Consider the following 16,542-nt stretch of genomic DNA (forward strand, 5'->3'; position numbering starts at 1 on the left):
CCATGCTGCCGCACCTCCTTTCAATTTATACGCCACCAGTTTTACTTGACGATCCTCTACCACGTCCATGAGGTTAAAGAATTGTTCCACCTCATATTCCCAGTCATAAAATCCTTCGATATCAACGCTGCCATAGAAGGTGGGAATATCAGCCTTGTTGTGGAAGTCTTCATTTCTAGTTGGGGGTTGAGCACGCTCTTGTCGGTAACGACGAGGGTGGTGGGTTCGACGAATTCCAGCATTCCAAACCACATTTGGAATGTTATGGGGGTCTTCGTCAGAGCTGGAATTAGGGTCACTAAGGTCCTCATTGACGGTGGGTGGCCTCCTCGCTGGTCCTGGCGGAATGTGACGAGGGAAAGGGGGGATGTCGTACTCTGCGCGAGTCCGTCCTTCGGGTGCAGACTCAACGAGGAGTGTTCGAATCTCTTCCATCAAGGATGTCCGAAACTCTCTCAACGTACGCAAGAATTCTCCCTTCAAGAGTGGTTGCTGAAGATCTTCATGATCACCACCTTGAGGTAAGCCTTCGTTTCGCTGACCATCTGCCATACCAAGATCATGCACGAGCTCTGATACCAGCTGATGTAGAACGGAAGACGAAGTGGACTCGATATCATTCAAGTCGGACGTAAGCTAAATAATGAAGAAGAACGTCTGTAATCTTTATTCCATCTTTTTTCCTCCCCTGATACATTCTTATACAGCTTATTTAATAAACTCTCGGGGCTGAATAGGAAACATCTAATAAGGACAGAATATAAAAATAAGACTCTTAAAGAAACTAATAGAATATTAAAATGGTAACACAGTCATACGTTATCTCTAATCCCTTATTCTTCCAAAGAAAAGGCCAATGCTGCAATAGTAACCCAGCCATACATATCCTCACATGATTGATTAAGAGATTGGTGATCCCATGCGCTGCACCTCTATTGACTGCTCCACATCATCTCGTATGGGGGTGTGGGGGCGTAGCCCCCGCGGTATGGTTTGACCAGATTGACCGCGACCCGATGGGTCGACCCACGATTTAGAGTATATATAATGTACTGTTGCTTGTTGAGAAAGTCGTTGTATTCCAGGGTTTTCACGCAGCTAGGGTTTCAGGGCGAGTTTTTCCTCGCCGCTGCTAGGGTGTAATTTCTCTTCTGCATAGTGAATCATCTTCTTCTTCGCCCGAGGACGTAGCACCCTGGTGTGTGAACCCTTTTAAATCTCTGTGTCGTACAGATCTATTGTCTATTCATTATTCGTGTTTCTTGGTGTTTGATCTTACAGACATGAATGGAAAAGTTACACTTCCCCTTAATGTTCCTATTCCACATCATCTTTCCACATCCTCTTTTTTTTTTCTAATAAAAAAATTTATTATCTAACGAACAATGTGAGTCAATACATACTGAAGTTACAGCAAAAAGAGGGTGGGGGGTGATCAGTCTAGAAACTAGAGAGTTAAGAGCCCTTGCACCAATAGAAGCAAAAGCTTAGCGACACTATTGGCTTCCCTGAGACAATGTGAGAACTCAATACATCTGAAGTTACGGTAAAAAGAAAAACAATCCTAAATAATTGACCGGATCCTCCAAGGGATAAAAGAGGTATTCATATTGAGGATATTCACCACTAGAAGTTTATTGCTCTCAATGATCAGGTTTCAAATTCCACATTGGTGTGCGGGAATTGTGGCTATTCTTATAGCTAGTGCTTCAGCGACAAGTGCAAAGTTCAACCCGATCCCTTTGGAAAATCCAAACAAGAATTAAGATGAGGAAGACCTACAAACACCACCAATGCTAGTTCTCCCAGGGTTACCCTGACTAGCACCATCAACATTAAATTTAACAAAGAGGGGAAGGGGAGAATCCACTTGACCAACCATGTACATGATTGACGAGTGTTTGACCTTGAGTAGGGGAAAAAATCTTGAGAGAAGGAGATAGCATTTCGAACAATGGAGGTAGGTCTAAAATCTTGTTGTCTAAACGTGAAATTCCAATAACATTCCCATTCCACATCCGTTTGGCTGAAAAGTAGAGTGAGAAAAGAGGGTTTTCCTTTTGCTGCAAGCTCCAAGCTCCAAGCTCCAAGCTCCAAATGGAAACTGGTGATGGTGATTTTTTATTTTTTAAATCTTGCAGACCATGCGCATCTTCTTCTTCTTCGACCCCCCTTATTCTATGCTTGGAGCCCAGGCGGAAGAGTGATGGGTCCGATTACCCTTCTTCTTCGATACCCTGTGCCAAGGCCACAGGCGGCAATCATATTTCATAGTGAAGAGCTTCACCGTCATGTTCTCTTCTTTCATGGATATATTTTTTTTTTATTTGGTTGTTGGACTTCTTTCACCATCTTGTTCTCTTCTTCCATGTTAGCAGGGATGCGATGGCTAGACAAGTGAATAGTTCGGTGCAACAACGGGTGTGACGGTGCAGTGGCTAGGCAAACAGATGGCAGTGGTGGAGCCAAAAGCCATGGGCAAGTCTGGGTGATATACAAATGTTCTCAACGCCATCTCCAACCAATTTCCTTCGGATATTCGGCAATGTCCCACCTAATTGTTAAGGCTTTTCTTTTTACATGAATTGTGTTACCGGGTTTGCCCTGTTTGATTTATGGACTTCTCAACTTTTCTTTTGGTTTGCCCAAAGAAGGTGGTAGGGGTTGTCTTTATCTGTATTTATATATTTTTTTTTCCTTAATACATACAAGTTATCTATCATTAAAAAAAAAAAAAAAAAGTCCCACCGATTCAGCAGGACTTTGTGAGAGGGTGGGGTGGGAAAATTCTACAATCACGTCAACCAATAGGGGATTGCATAATATTTATGTTGTCTACCCAAAACCCATCCATGATGACCAAATGATTTCAAAAGCTACCAGTGTGAAATAGTTCGTACAACTCTCCCATCCTATGAATCCCACCCATCAAAATCAGCTAAACAAAAAGGGCATAAGTGTGATTATTGTTTCATTTCTTCACTTTGTTGAGTGGAATAAAGGAATTAACCACAAAATTCTTTTCTACTCCACGTCAATTTCTTGCCTTGTAGTTTGGCCCTTGAGAATATACACCTTCTTTTTAAACCAGAACCTACACCTTGTCCTAGAAAGTATACAAGAATAGAATATAAAAACTAAGTGACAAGTAGGGCGAAATAAGGCCGGTTTGGGTTGGGTATCTTAAAACCCTAACCCAACCTGGTCCCCAAAACTTAACCCAGGCCCAACCAAACCCTGCCGGGTTCATGCTTAGGCCCAACCCTACCGGGCTCACGGTTAGGGCAAGTTGGGTTGGGTTGACCCTAGTTGGTCCTGTATTTATTTATTTATTTTTTTTCCTACAAAAGGTCACAAATGTTGAGCCTATACTTACCAAAGGGGATGGGGAGATGTTAAGACTATGACCAGCCATTGTCCAACCCTAATCCATAAATTTGTAACAAGCATGGTTGTCAATTTGGTTATACGATATACATTTTATCGTCTAGCCTCGCCACATCTCCCATAAACTAGACAGACCAAATTTTGATCCAATTCTTTATGATTGCTACTATATCTAAAGTTGAAGCCATATAGACACATGATGTGGGTTGAAGTCATACAGACAACTTGTGAAATGCTTGTGTAACACATGATGTGGGTCTAGAGGAAGGGAAACACTATTACTAAACACAATAATAGATCATGGTTAAAATCGGGCTGGGCTGGGCCTAGGCTGAGACCTAGGCCCAGCCCAACCCTGACCAGGGTTGGGTGGGGCTGGACCGGGTTGACCCCCATAACCGGGTTAGACAGGGTTCGGGCACAGGGCGGGCCAGAGCGGGTTCGAGCCATCGGGGCCAAACTTACACCCCTAGTGATAAGAATATAAAGCTTTCACTTTTGAAAATTTTCCCCCTAGAGTGAAACATGGATAAAGCCTAGTACGGGCTTTCACTTTTGAAAGTTTTTTTTCGATGAGAAGATGGAAAAATTAGATTAGATTAGCAAAAGTTTAGACATTGTTGGTTAAGGTTAGAGCTACTGCTATCTATGGTCATCCTAGCTATATGCCTATATCTACAAATGGAGCACATGGCTCGGTTCTGGGTCATACTTGCATATTGTGTGTTCGACAGTTTTATATACAGACAAAAATAATGGTGTCACACTTAGTGGCCACAAGAAATTGTTCACGTCAAAAGAAAGCCGCAGACCGCCTTCAAGTTGGTCCAAATTTCCTTCAGAATCCATCCTCTCCTTTGTGCTTGCTCCAAGCAGAAGTGCCCTGGCACATCCTTCATTTTTTGTCATTAAAGATTTTGTTATTAGTAACTGGATTTCCCCTTGATATAAGAAATCCACTGCCAATCCCGTTGTGTTTTTGAGTTTGTTAGTGAGCACTGCACATACCATTGTTGAATTTATTGATATGCAGTCGCTAGAATTAAAGATGGGTGTTTTGATTAAGTTGTGGTTCTATGGGGAGGGGTCGATTTGCTTAATGGTCCATTTTACCCCAGATTTGATATGACCATTGATCCAGCCCATGGCTGGTTTTAGAACTTTATGGAGATTTGGGTTTTCCTTCCTAAAAATGATGTCCTTCCTATGGGTTCACATAAAATAGCATATGGTGATGAAAGTAGTGAAAAAATATTCAAGATCCTGCTTAGGAATGGTATTAGAATTAAACAAATACAAAATTAGTTCATGAAAAGATGGAGATCTAAAAACGGTGGTATTGGTCCTAGTGGGCTAGCAGCCCAGATGCGCTTAGCAAAGTCGCATGAAAGGAAGATGTGTCAAACGGTTTCATTTTCTGTGTTGCACAAGACACAAGTGTTCTCCAAAGGGAACCATTTCCCCAACATATCTCTTGTTGGTAATTCACCAATTGAAATTCTCTAGAAAAAAATCTTAAATTTTAAGTGGATATTGATTTTCCAAAAGAAGCGCCACCAGTGTGAACCAAGAGATAAACAATAACACGTATTTGATAATTCAATAGTGTTAGTTGGTGTAACAGTACCTAGCAATTTAGCAGCTGATCTAGATGTTGGGGATCCTATTTTTGTAGAAACTATGTGTAAAGGAAGAAAAGATTGAAGAAGATTAGTGTTCCATGTGTCATTGGCTAGAAGATCACATACTTTCTTGTTCCCCAGTGATGTTGGGATGGGAATATTGGACTCACCCAGTGATCTACAAATCGAGGATATCCACGGATCCCATTCGTTGCCAATATTGCGAACATTCTTTGTATTTCTCTTTACCCAACGAGAGAGGGTAGGTAACATACTGGTGATACTGTTCCAAGGCCATGATCCTCTTTTCACTTTTGAAAGTTATCCATTAAATAATAAGAGCCAAAACTATTATTTCTCTACTTTTCTTTGTTTGTTTAAAAGATTTGATTTAATATAATAAAGAAAAGAGGAAAAAGAAAAACTTTATTTGATAAATAGGAAAAAGAAAAATAAAATAAGACGGGGAGAAAGCATTTTTTTCTCTTAAAAAGCCTTTTTTTTTTTCAATGCTTCACTTCTATTTAATTCAAGAAAGTTCACACAAACTTTTTTTTTTTTGGTAAAATGCACAAACTTCTTTCCTTGGTCAGGAGTTCTTTGGCATTCCTTGCCAAGAAAGATGCCTTCACGTGACCCACTTTCCGCGTGGTTCCCTCCTCCGCATAGAGAAAGAATATAATAGAACCGACCATTTTTAGCCCGTTTATAACGTGATCAACTCACTTTGATCTTTTTATGCTATTTATAATTCATTTATTCAATTAATCAATTTAAAGAGAGATTATAGACAGATTAACTTGACCCTGACTTTGAGATCAGAGATAAAGGTGCCCATGTCTAATTTATATGGTTTGGATTAATTAAATGATATGGTAAGTAGTAATAATGCAAGGCCTTAAATTGATGAGAAATAACAACTATTTACTGATGGACAGAAGCGACAAGGGGTCTAATTTCCAATGTCACCATCTTATCCGTATAAAGGGGACCACCACTAGAAAAAATGAAAGGCCATAGTCATAGTGACGGTGAGAGGCACCGACTAACTTTTCTTTTCCTCTTGCCCAAAAACTTTTCTCCTTTAGCTTTAATTATTTTCAGGTTTTCACTTCATTTTTCTTAAAGTGATGATATCATCAAAGAATGAGGAAGAATTCTTTCGTTTACGCTAAATTAAAGTACTATCTGGTCGTGCAGCCCCTGCATTAGAGCAGGACCAATGGAAAATTAGGATCATGTGCCAAGTATAAAAAAAAAGTAGAAATGTAAAAGGATCAAATTTGGATCGGATGTGTTTAGATCTAGATATTTTCTATTCAGATATAGATATCCCGGATGTGGATCGAATTCGGATTTTCAACTATCCGTTTACTATCTCACTTGTGTAATCCAAACCTTCCTCTCCTAATGAATATAATTTGTTCTTAATCCATCTTTTTAAGTTGTTTCAATTCTTTTCCTCATTCTTTAAAACCTGTTTAAACTTCAACAACCCTCAAAATCATTAATTGATTATTTTATCGGATTTGATAATTATTTTTCAGGCAATTCTGATTTTAATCCAGATATCCTTTAATTCGGATACCCCTAACCAAATAGGAATGCGAATTTAAATTCGAATTCGAATTCGGATTCGGATTTCAACTATCCATTTACATCCCTACAGAAAAGAAACATTTCACCACCTATGTGTCGCACAAAAGCGCACAACCGGGTAGCCTTTTTTTCTCACTATGTCTTCAATTGTTTCGATTGTTACAGTCCCTGGTTTTTCGTTATATTCTTATTCTTAGTGATCATAAGAAAGATATTGTTTGTTTGGTCAGACATATGATAGACATTAAAGCATTTGAAAGATTCCTTTAGAAAAAGAAGAAGATAAAAGTTGAGAAGCTCTTTGGGGGTCCTATGACCAAGAAAGACGCCTCCGCGTGAACCACCCCCGTGTGGGTCCCCTCCTGAGCATGAGATCGTTGAACCCAATGGCAATTACCTCTATCTATCCCTCTCTTCATACAATTTTCTATTTCATATCTTTTAGTCCTCAATCTCTTACAATATCTTCCAGTAGTCTGTAGTCCAGGAGCTGTCTCCTATCTCTTTGGCCTTCTTAAAATCAAGATAAGATGGCAGAAGTAATACTTACTGGTCTTGCAACAAAAATCATAGAGAGCTTGGGCTCTCTCCTCATCCAAGAGATTGGAACATGGGGATTAAAGAAGGAATTGAATAAACTCAAGGCCTCTTTATCCACAATCAATGCCATATTATTGGATGCGGAGAAAAAAGGTGCAACGAAGGAAGTGGTGAAAGATTGGTTGAGAAAGCTGAAGGATGTAGCTTACGATGCTGAAGATGTGTTGGATGCAATTGCAACGGAAGCCTTGCGACAGAAACTGGAGCTTCCAAGCAATATTGTTCTAAAACAGGTATGCAGAAGCTTCTCGCCTTCAAATCCACTTTTATTTCGTTTGAAAATGGCTCATAAAATAAAGGATATCATAGAGAGGTTAGATCATATTCAAAAGGATAGTGTTGTAGCTCAATTTCAATTTACAACTCATCATCAATCTGTAGACATGGACATCGATGATGTTTACGATGATAGAAGGCATACCGATCCTTTTGTGATTGAATCTGAGGTCTTGGGTAGAGAAAAAGATAAAGAAAAACTAGTAGAATTGCTAACTTCAGGTGGTGGAAATAATGAAGAGAATGTTATGGTCATTCCCATAATTGGGATTGGTGGGTTAGGGAAGACAACACTTGCTCAGCTTGTGTATAATGATGAAAGTGTCATCAATAAGCATTTTGAGTTGCGAATGTGGGTATGTGTCTCCTTTGATTTTGATATTGTGCACCTTGCAAAGAAAATTCTTGAATCCGTAACCAATGATAACTGTGGTGGTTTGGGGGAAATTGAGGCAAAATCAAAACTGATGAAAACACTATCTGGAAAGAGATACCTTCTTGTCCTAGATGATGTCTGGAATGAAAAAAATCCAGGTAAATGGGAGGATTTGAGAAAACTTTTAATAGGTGGGGCAAGTGGAAGTGTGATCTTGGTAACCACCCGTAGTGAAGTGGTTGCATCAATCATGCAACCAATCAAATATATGTATAAATTGGAAGGGTTAAATGAAAATGATTGTCAATCCTTATTCAATCAACGGGCGTTTGGCCGGAAAGGAGAAGAAGCAAACCATCCTGAGCTAGTGGAAATTGGGAAGGGTATAGTGAAAAAGTGTGGAGGGGTGCCTTTGGCTGCAAAAGCATTAGGGAGTTTGTTGCGTCTCAAAAGAAACAAAAAGGATTGGTTGAATGTCCTAGATACAGAAATTTGGAACCTAGAGGAACAAGAAATACTACCTGCTTTAAGGATAAGCTACAACCACCTGCCATCCCATTTGAAGCAATGCTTTGCATATTGTACTATGTTCCCAGAAGATCATGAAATAGAAGTTGATGATTTGATCCATCAATGGATGGCACATGGGTTCATCCTCCAACCACCACCACCAACTAGGGGAGGTGGAAGTCACAGTACAATGTCGTTAGAAGACATTGGGTATGGATATTTCAGGGACTTGTTATGGAGATCATTCTTTCAAGAGGTAACAGAAGATGATAAGCTTGGCAAAATTGTGTATTGCAAAATGCATGACCTAGTGCATAGCCTTGCACGATGGGTCGCAGGGGTGGAATGGTTGGAGGTAACAAAAGAGTACTCCCCCTCAGGAATAATATCTAAACCTGAGGGAGTGAGACACATGGTGGTGTCTTATGAGGTAGGAGCACAGGCCATAGGCCACAAGGCCCAAAAGTTGCGGACACTTTACATGCAAGGAAAACGTTATGAATTGAAATTTCACAATGAATTTTTCTCACATTTGCGAGGCTTGCGCGTGTTAAAATTAATGAATATGAAATCACAGACGTGCCGATTTCCATAGGTTACCTGGAACAATTAAGGTACCTTGACCTATCCTACAATGTTTTCGAAGCACTCCCTAATTCTATATGTAGGTTGTATAATCTGCAAACATTAAGACTTGAGAGTTGTTGGTATTTTAAAGAGTGGCCCAGAGATATCACAAAAATGGTTAGCCTTAGACATCTTCAGTTGGATGAGACATGTAGCTTTATGCAATACATGCCACGTGGGTTGGGGCAGTTGTCTTCTCTTCAGACTTTGTCATATTTCATTGAGAGCGACGAAAGGAGGAGGAGAGGTGGTGGGCTTGGGGAGTTGCATGGCCTAACCCAGCTTCGAGGGGAGTTATTTATCGGGAACCTTGGAAATTTGAAAGATGCCAGAGTTGCCAAGGAAGCAAATTTGAAGGACAAGTCAGAGCTTCAATCTTTGAGATTGTATTGGGATTTTTCAGTAGATAATAGGAGGAGGTCATCAGTAGAAGACCAAGTGTTGGAGAATCTCCAGCCGCACTAAAATCTCAAGGAATTGAGTATTAAATATTACGAAGGCATCAAGATGCCACGTTGGATGTTACACTCTTCTTATTCCCTCCTACTCCCAAATCTGGTGGAACTTACGATACATAAATGTCATAAGCTCATATGTTTGCCATTAGTTGGTGAATTCCCTTGCCTTAGGCGTCTCCATCTATTACATTTAGAAGCCTTGGAGTCCATATGCAATAAAGTGGTGATGACTGAGAGGGGAAATAATAACAATAATAATAATGAAGGAAGAGGAAGAGGAAGACAAGAAGGAAAAGCATTATTAATGGTACTATTTCCAATGCTACAGCAACTTGAACTCTTGTCGATGCCAAATCTGGACAGGTGGACAATCTCAGTAGGAGAAGAAGAAGAAGAAGCACAACAAAATAATCATTTGCATTTTCTGCCTTCGATGTTTCCACGTCTCATTGACTTGAAGTTGCAATATTGCAAAAAGTTGACAACAATGCCAATGCTTTCGGTGGAGGGAATGCAACAGCTCACCTCCCTCCGAATGTTGAAATTGGAATGCCTTGACAAATTGGTGTCTCTACCTGATTTCCCTGCTCCTGCAACACTAGAATTTCTAGACATCATAAACTGTCCTAGTCTGGTGAGATTACCAGACTGCTTCTTTGACAATCTCAAGTTACTTTCTGAGTTTGAAATTTCAAATTGTAATGAGTTGACATCTCTACCACAAGGGATTCAACATCTCATTGCACTGAGACGACTGAAAATTGGCCAATGCTCCAATTTGTCATCTCTACCACAAGGGATTCAAAAACTCACCGCATTGATAGATCTGGATATTTCTAGATGTCCGAGTCTAAAGATATTACCAGAGGGCTTGGGAAGTCTCTCATCACGTCGAGAGCTCAAGATACAATATTGCTCCAATTTATCGTCTCTACCAGAAGGGAATTGGAACCTAACTTCACTAAAAACATTGAACATTTGGATATGTCCAATTCTGAATACATTATCAGATGGCTTGGGAAGTCTCTCATCACTTCAAGTGCTTCAGATTGATGGTTGCTCTAATTTATCGTCTCTATCAGAAGGGATTCGGCACCTCATTGCACTAAAAGAACTGAGAATTTCAGAATGTCCAGGTCTAAAGACATTACCGGAGGGTATGGGAAATCTCTCATCACTTCAAAAGCTTGAGATTCATGATTGCTCCAATTTATCGTCTCTACCAGAAGGGAATTGGAACCTCACTTCACTAAAAACATTGAAGATTTGGAAATGTCCAATTCTGAATGCATTATTAGATGGCTTGGGAAGTCTCTCATCACTTCAAGAGCTTGAGATTCATGGTTGCTCCAATTTATCGTCTCTACCAGAAGGGATTCGGCACCTCATTGCACTAAAAGAACTAAGAATTTCAAAATGTCCAGGTCTAAAGACATTACCGGAGGGTATGGGAAATCTCTCATCACTTCAAGAGCTTGAGATTCATGATTGCTCCAATTTATCGTCTCTACCAGAAGGGATTCAGCACCTCATTGCACTAAAAGAACTGAGAATTTCAGAATGTCCAGGTCTAAAGACATTACCGGAGGGTATGGGAAATCTCTCATCACTTCAAGAGCTTGAGATTCGTGATTGCTCCAATTTATCGTCTCTACCAGAAGGGATTCGGCAACTCATTGCACTAAAAGAACTGGGAATTTCAAAATGTCCAGGTCTAAAGACATTACCGGAGGGTATGGGAAATCTCTCATCACTTCAAGAGCTTGAGATTCGTGATTGCTCCAATTTATCGTCTCTACCAGAAGGGATTCGGCAACTCATTGCACTAAAAGAACTGGGAATTTCAAAATGTCCAGGTCTAAAGACATTACCGGAGGGTATGGGAAATCTCTCATCACTTCAAGAGCTTGAGATTCGTGATTGCTCCAATTTATCGTCTCTACCAGAAGGGATTCGGCAACTCATTGCACTAAAAGAACTGGGAATTTCAAAATGTCCAGGTCTAAAGACATTACCGGAGGGTATGGGAAATCTCTCATCACTTCAAAAGCTTGCGATTCATGATTGCTCCAATTTATTGTCACTGCCAGAAGGGATTCAGCACCTCCCTGCTCTTCATCGGCTGTCAATTAATAATTGTCCATGTTTGAGATCATTACCCGGTGGGCTCGCATCGCATGGTGCACTAGATATTTCAAATTGTCCTAATCTGTCCCTTTCTTGGGGTTGGAGGTGTCGTGAAATATTAAGAAATCTCTCGTAGCAGCTACTACTGACCCTTCAAGACAGCTGAGCTACTCCCTGGATTCAAGCCTCTCTATTTGAAGATGATAACGAATGTGGAAAGGAAGTAACACTTCTCATCTTCTTCAGGTTGGCCCCCTCTCTCTCTCTCTCTCTCCCCTTCTTCCTCTCCCCCTTTTTCTTCCTTGAATTTCTTGTGTAGAGAAATAATTGGTTCTTGTCTTTTTGCTTTTTGCTTCTAATTTGTAGAAAAGAAATGTGCAAAGAGCCATAATTATTGAAACACTAGTCCATTACTTATGATGCCTTGTCCTTTTTCCATCCAATACAGAGGAACTTTGAAGTATGAACAGAGGAATTAGAAGACTGATACGATACATTGCTTTGATCGTTTCTTTCATTTATTTCTGTTGATCAAGCGCATACTGAACATAGCTTAAATGAAGGAACCGCCTTGCTGGTTTGAAGGTTATGATTCCCTATAATATTTTCTGATTTTTAATATTTTATGCTCATCCTAGTCTAAGTTTGAATCATCAGAGTCACCAGGTTTTGAGAAAGGCAAGAAAAGTGGCTCATATAGTCATATTCAATGCCCAAAATTTTGCAGGTCTGCCCACATCATTCTGAAGAAGAAGATGATGTACTATTCAGGCATGGGATCTGCATGGACGAAGAACTAAGCAATGACTCTGAACACCACAAAGCTCAGCAAAGAAATTTTTGTTTTGAAATTCCCCGAATTCAACACTTGAATGTGGAAGAAGCCACCACCAATGGTTGTAAGATGAGAAGGCAATGTAGGATTTGGTGGCCCAAGCAGCTCTCATCTTCCAACCCCGATCCCGCCATCTTGTTCGGGTGGTTCATCGATTCTTTGCACTCTTCTCTCGACATTGTTGTAGCCGTTGCAGCTTCTCCAGATGAGATTTCGGTCTCTTTCCTTCGATATGGCCTTAAGGTACAAAACCCGTATTCAAATTTATCTACTTATGTCATACTCTCGGTTGTTTTGATGTGTGAATTGAGTTCAATTCCAGCTTTCCCCAATACTTTTCTGTTATTGCTTTGTTAAAGTATCAGCTTGGCATCTTCACGTGTATGGGTGCTTCTATTCTTCGCATTGTAAAAGAATATGAGGAAATTGGATACCAATGTATGTCAAGACATAATGGTTACTGAAATATAGTTGGTTCAATATATTTAATTCCAGCTTCTTTTTTTTTTTTGGTAAAGTTTTATTGTTAAGAGTAGACACCTACACTTTTACAGTTTGATCCCAAGTTTGTGATACATCATAACTTCCCTATTTCAAGTTCATCCTTGTTTACAATTGGAAATTTCTTTTTGGGTTTTGTTTGGATTTTCACGTAATTTGCATTCCCCAAAATTGTAGCTTATATTCACTTCTTGAACTGAAGAAGCTCATTGACTCATAAACACCAATCTGTATCCTATTAAGATACTCATCTTAAAGAAACAACTAAAATTTAAGGAAGACATGAAACTTAACCTATCTTATTCAAAAGACACTCAAACAGACCTACTTCTATCCTATATAAATAGAGTGTAGTCCTCTTTGAATTCTAAAGAAAATACCCCTTTGTGATTCATACCATAATGCAATAATCCAATACATATAACCACACTAAAATTGAGCATTTGGATAAATCAAACTCCAAGAACCTTTGTATCAGCAGTTGTAGTGAGTTTTGCAGTGGTGTAGTACCTCACTCTAGATTCTGTTAGGTTGAGCATCTCTCTCTTGATTCTAATCAATAACTCTGCTTTGGAATGTGGAAGTACATGTCACTGGGACATAAAAATCAGAGGCAATAAGGTTTCGGTCCAATGCCTTCATAAAAAGCCCAAATCAACAGTATATAGTGTTATCTCAATTACTTGCAGTCAGCCCTCTTGTTCAATCTCATGTTGGATGATCCCACCCAATTTCTGGATGACATTTGGAAACAAAAGTTTCAACCATTGTTGGTAATTAATAACAAGAGGGCTCACTGCTGTTCTTTCTAATAACTAAGAAAAAAAATCCATAATGTTTTCAGCTTGCTTTTAGTATAAAGTTTTTCTCCATTCCAGGGATTAGAGCTCTCTCACAAGCCTATCTATATGGAGTTAAGGACATCATTTTTGGGCCTGATGGTGGCTCTTCTGCTGCCTTCTTTTGGGCATTAAGGAGGGAATGACAATTAAATCTAAAATAGAGGCAAAGTTCCTTGTTTTCTTTTCAACAACTAAATTGGTTACAAACATATAAATGACAAGGTACAGAATAGAGGCACTATGACATTACTGAGAAAGGCCCTTAGTACTTTGCTTCGTGCTTGGTTATTTCCTGCATAGTTATCTGCAAGAGTGTTTCAGGACCTTGGTTGCCTCTGAAAGAGATCTTCAATGTGTTTGCAAGTTGGCCGCCCCCTCTTCTTATCAGATCAATTCAGGCAATAGTCCCCCCTCACTGGAGATGTAATCTATTGTAGTGTATATTGATTGTTAATATATGCTGATTAAAATGACGAGCCACAGAGAACAAATGAACTCCCGCCGTTAAACAATGAAGGTTTAGCCAGATTATTGTCACCAAAAGTTCAGATCACTGTCTGAGTCTTGTTAGTGTATTTACAATCCAATGGGCCCCCCAAAAAAATTTAAGCATGGAACCGTGGACAGCCTAAAAAATAGCTGCCAAGCCATTGTTCCCCCTCTCATGCCACCCTAAGCATCCTTCATTTTATGGGGGATCCTTCTCATTATTCTATGATGGCATCCTGCTCATCTCTGAATTTCGTGGAATGAAGAAGGCATGGTCAGAGTGCTGTCAGAGTTTTACTATCATAGAATCTCCTTATATTGAGTTCCACAATGGTTTCAAATCTGATTTCATCACATTCTTAACATATCTCTCACTGCATTTGAAAATTTGTTTATTTCCTTCCTTTGTGAACTTCAACTTCTGAATATGAATATTGGTAAGGTGTGTGTGCTCCTGCTATTGGAAGGAATTTCGACTTTTAAAAATTGATTGCAATTGCTGACTTTTTTTGCTTATTTGCTTTTCCTAAATAGGGGATTTTCCATCTGATAAATACAAAAATGCCTCTATTTGTACAGGACAAATCAACATTTACTATATTTGGGCTCTCTGTTGCCATTTGTTGCTTAAATTTGCCGCTGCGAATTGTTAAAACTGATACAGAGGGTAACACAAAGCCCACCAATTATGGAAAAGGATATACACAGGAGAACCAAGATTTATGCGGAGAAAAGTTTGGAAACTGGTACCATGAATGCCACAAATTAGGAAGAATTCTAATAGGCATTGTATTTGGATCCAATTATCTCTCGACTCCCATGGATTATATTCTAAAAATATCTGCTGGATTCCTAAGTTGCATCACATACACTGGGGGGGGGGGTGGAAATAGTGTCTACAACTGATCTTCACGTATGTAAGTCAAAGTTTCCCTTTTGCTTCTCCATTTCTATTTTCATTATTTATTCTGTTTAAAACTATTCTCTTTTGTTTCAATCATTCCAGGTAATATTTTATGATCCACCCACATTTGAATGCATCATTTCTCTCTGACTTCTGGGTGTTCAATGGAGGAAGTAAAATTGCCCCTTAAGAGACCTGAGTGGGTCAGCAAACTAAATCAAAAGCAGCCACTCCCTGACATGGTAAGATTATTATATAGACTCTGATTGCAAAGTCCATTTCATGAATTGTTTCTGATTCTTTTGATCTTTCTCCAACTATTTTCTTATTTATATAGTTAAAAAAAATCTCAAATACAGGATACAGTTGTCCCGGCAATTAATAGTGCATATGCTGCAAAAACATTATTTGAGAGTCATTTGCTTGTTCTGGCTGGTTTCTATTGTGTGGCATGGAGCCATGTTTGTTGCTTCTTTCTGCACTTTATTTTATATAGTTCTTCAGTTCTGTCATGGCCTTCTGAGCTACGGATCAGATTCATTGGGTTACAAGATCTTAGCAAGGGTATGCAGACATACATGGAAGAATGTCCATATCTGCAGTTATCAGCTTCTGTATTAGTCAACTGTTGGTCAATCTGGTGCTTCAGGTAATCTCACAACTTTTCTCAGAATATAGTTGAACGAGAACCATGACTTGCGGCTCCGTTTGCTTGCAAGGGGAATTTAAAGGGAAGGGAAGTGAAATTTTCATACTTAAAAAAAGGAATGTTTATAATCATTACCCCATGTGATTCAATGTGATCATATAAACTACTTGATTTTTTTTAACCATATTTGGTAATGATACATTTTACATATAATTTTTATTTTACATATGAAAGCAAATGGTTTTGGATGTAAAGTAAAGTGAAATTTTATAACCAAATATGGAGTGATTTGAAGTAATGATATAGTCGCATGGGGTAATGATTACATATATTTCCTTTTTAAGTATGAAAATTTCACTTCCCTTCCCTTTAATTCCCCTTGCAATCAAATATAGTCTACATTGTACAGAGTCATCTCTTACCATGATATTGTCCATTGTTAATGGGATTTCCTGGGCCAAATTTGATTGGATTGTCAAATATTCATGACCAATTAATGTCTCAGGTAGCCAGATGATTTGAAATACTTTATGGATGGCTAGAGGATTTATAATTCAGGTGATTATAATCATCTGAATGGGTTGAATTTTGGCCTAGGAGATACTCATGATGTGATGCATTAAATGGTGCATCATGATTGATCCTTCTTCTTTTGTGTTGCTGGAGGGATAGTCATGATCTAAGCACATATTGCTGTCTTAATTTTGTGAAGGGATCGCTTTATAACTTACTTTGTCCTT

The 16,542-nt window shown here is 39.1% G+C and overlaps 2 protein-coding genes across 11 annotated transcripts in view; both read left to right on the plus strand.

The window, feature by feature from the left end:
• LOC122059703 (18.0 kDa class I heat shock protein-like) overlaps positions 1-16,542 on the plus strand; it is a 95,522-nt gene that overhangs the window by 55,483 nt on the left and 23,497 nt on the right. The window lies entirely within an intron of this gene.
• Positions 1-16,542, plus strand: part of LOC122059698 (putative disease resistance protein RGA4) — a 29,546-nt gene that overhangs the window by 11,766 nt on the left and 1,238 nt on the right. For 6 of the 10 annotated variants that reach the window (XM_042622677.1, XM_042622676.1, XM_042622679.1 and 3 more), the window contains exons 2-7: positions 8,966-11,828; positions 12,031-12,167; positions 12,310-12,660; positions 14,829-15,166; positions 15,256-15,395; positions 15,513-15,802. In XM_042622677.1, coding sequence (XP_042478611.1) covers positions 9,505-11,718 — 2,214 coding nt within the window. In that variant the 5' untranslated portion in view covers positions 8,966-9,504 and the 3' untranslated portion in view covers positions 11,719-11,828; positions 12,031-12,167; positions 12,310-12,660; ... (1 more) ...; positions 15,256-15,395; positions 15,513-15,802. Of the gene's footprint in view, positions 1-8,965; positions 11,829-12,030; positions 12,168-12,309; positions 12,661-14,828; positions 15,167-15,255; positions 15,396-15,490; positions 15,803-16,307; positions 16,361-16,542 lie in introns of all 10 variants that reach the window. The other 4 variants (XM_042622678.1, XM_042622683.1, XM_042622680.1 and 1 more) reach the window with 4 other exon arrangements.

The sequence above is a fragment of the Macadamia integrifolia genome, chromosome 13 (assembly GCF_013358625.1).
Source record: "Macadamia integrifolia cultivar HAES 741 chromosome 13, SCU_Mint_v3, whole genome shotgun sequence".
In the NCBI taxonomy this organism is placed as follows: domain Eukaryota; kingdom Viridiplantae; phylum Streptophyta; class Magnoliopsida; order Proteales; family Proteaceae; genus Macadamia; species Macadamia integrifolia.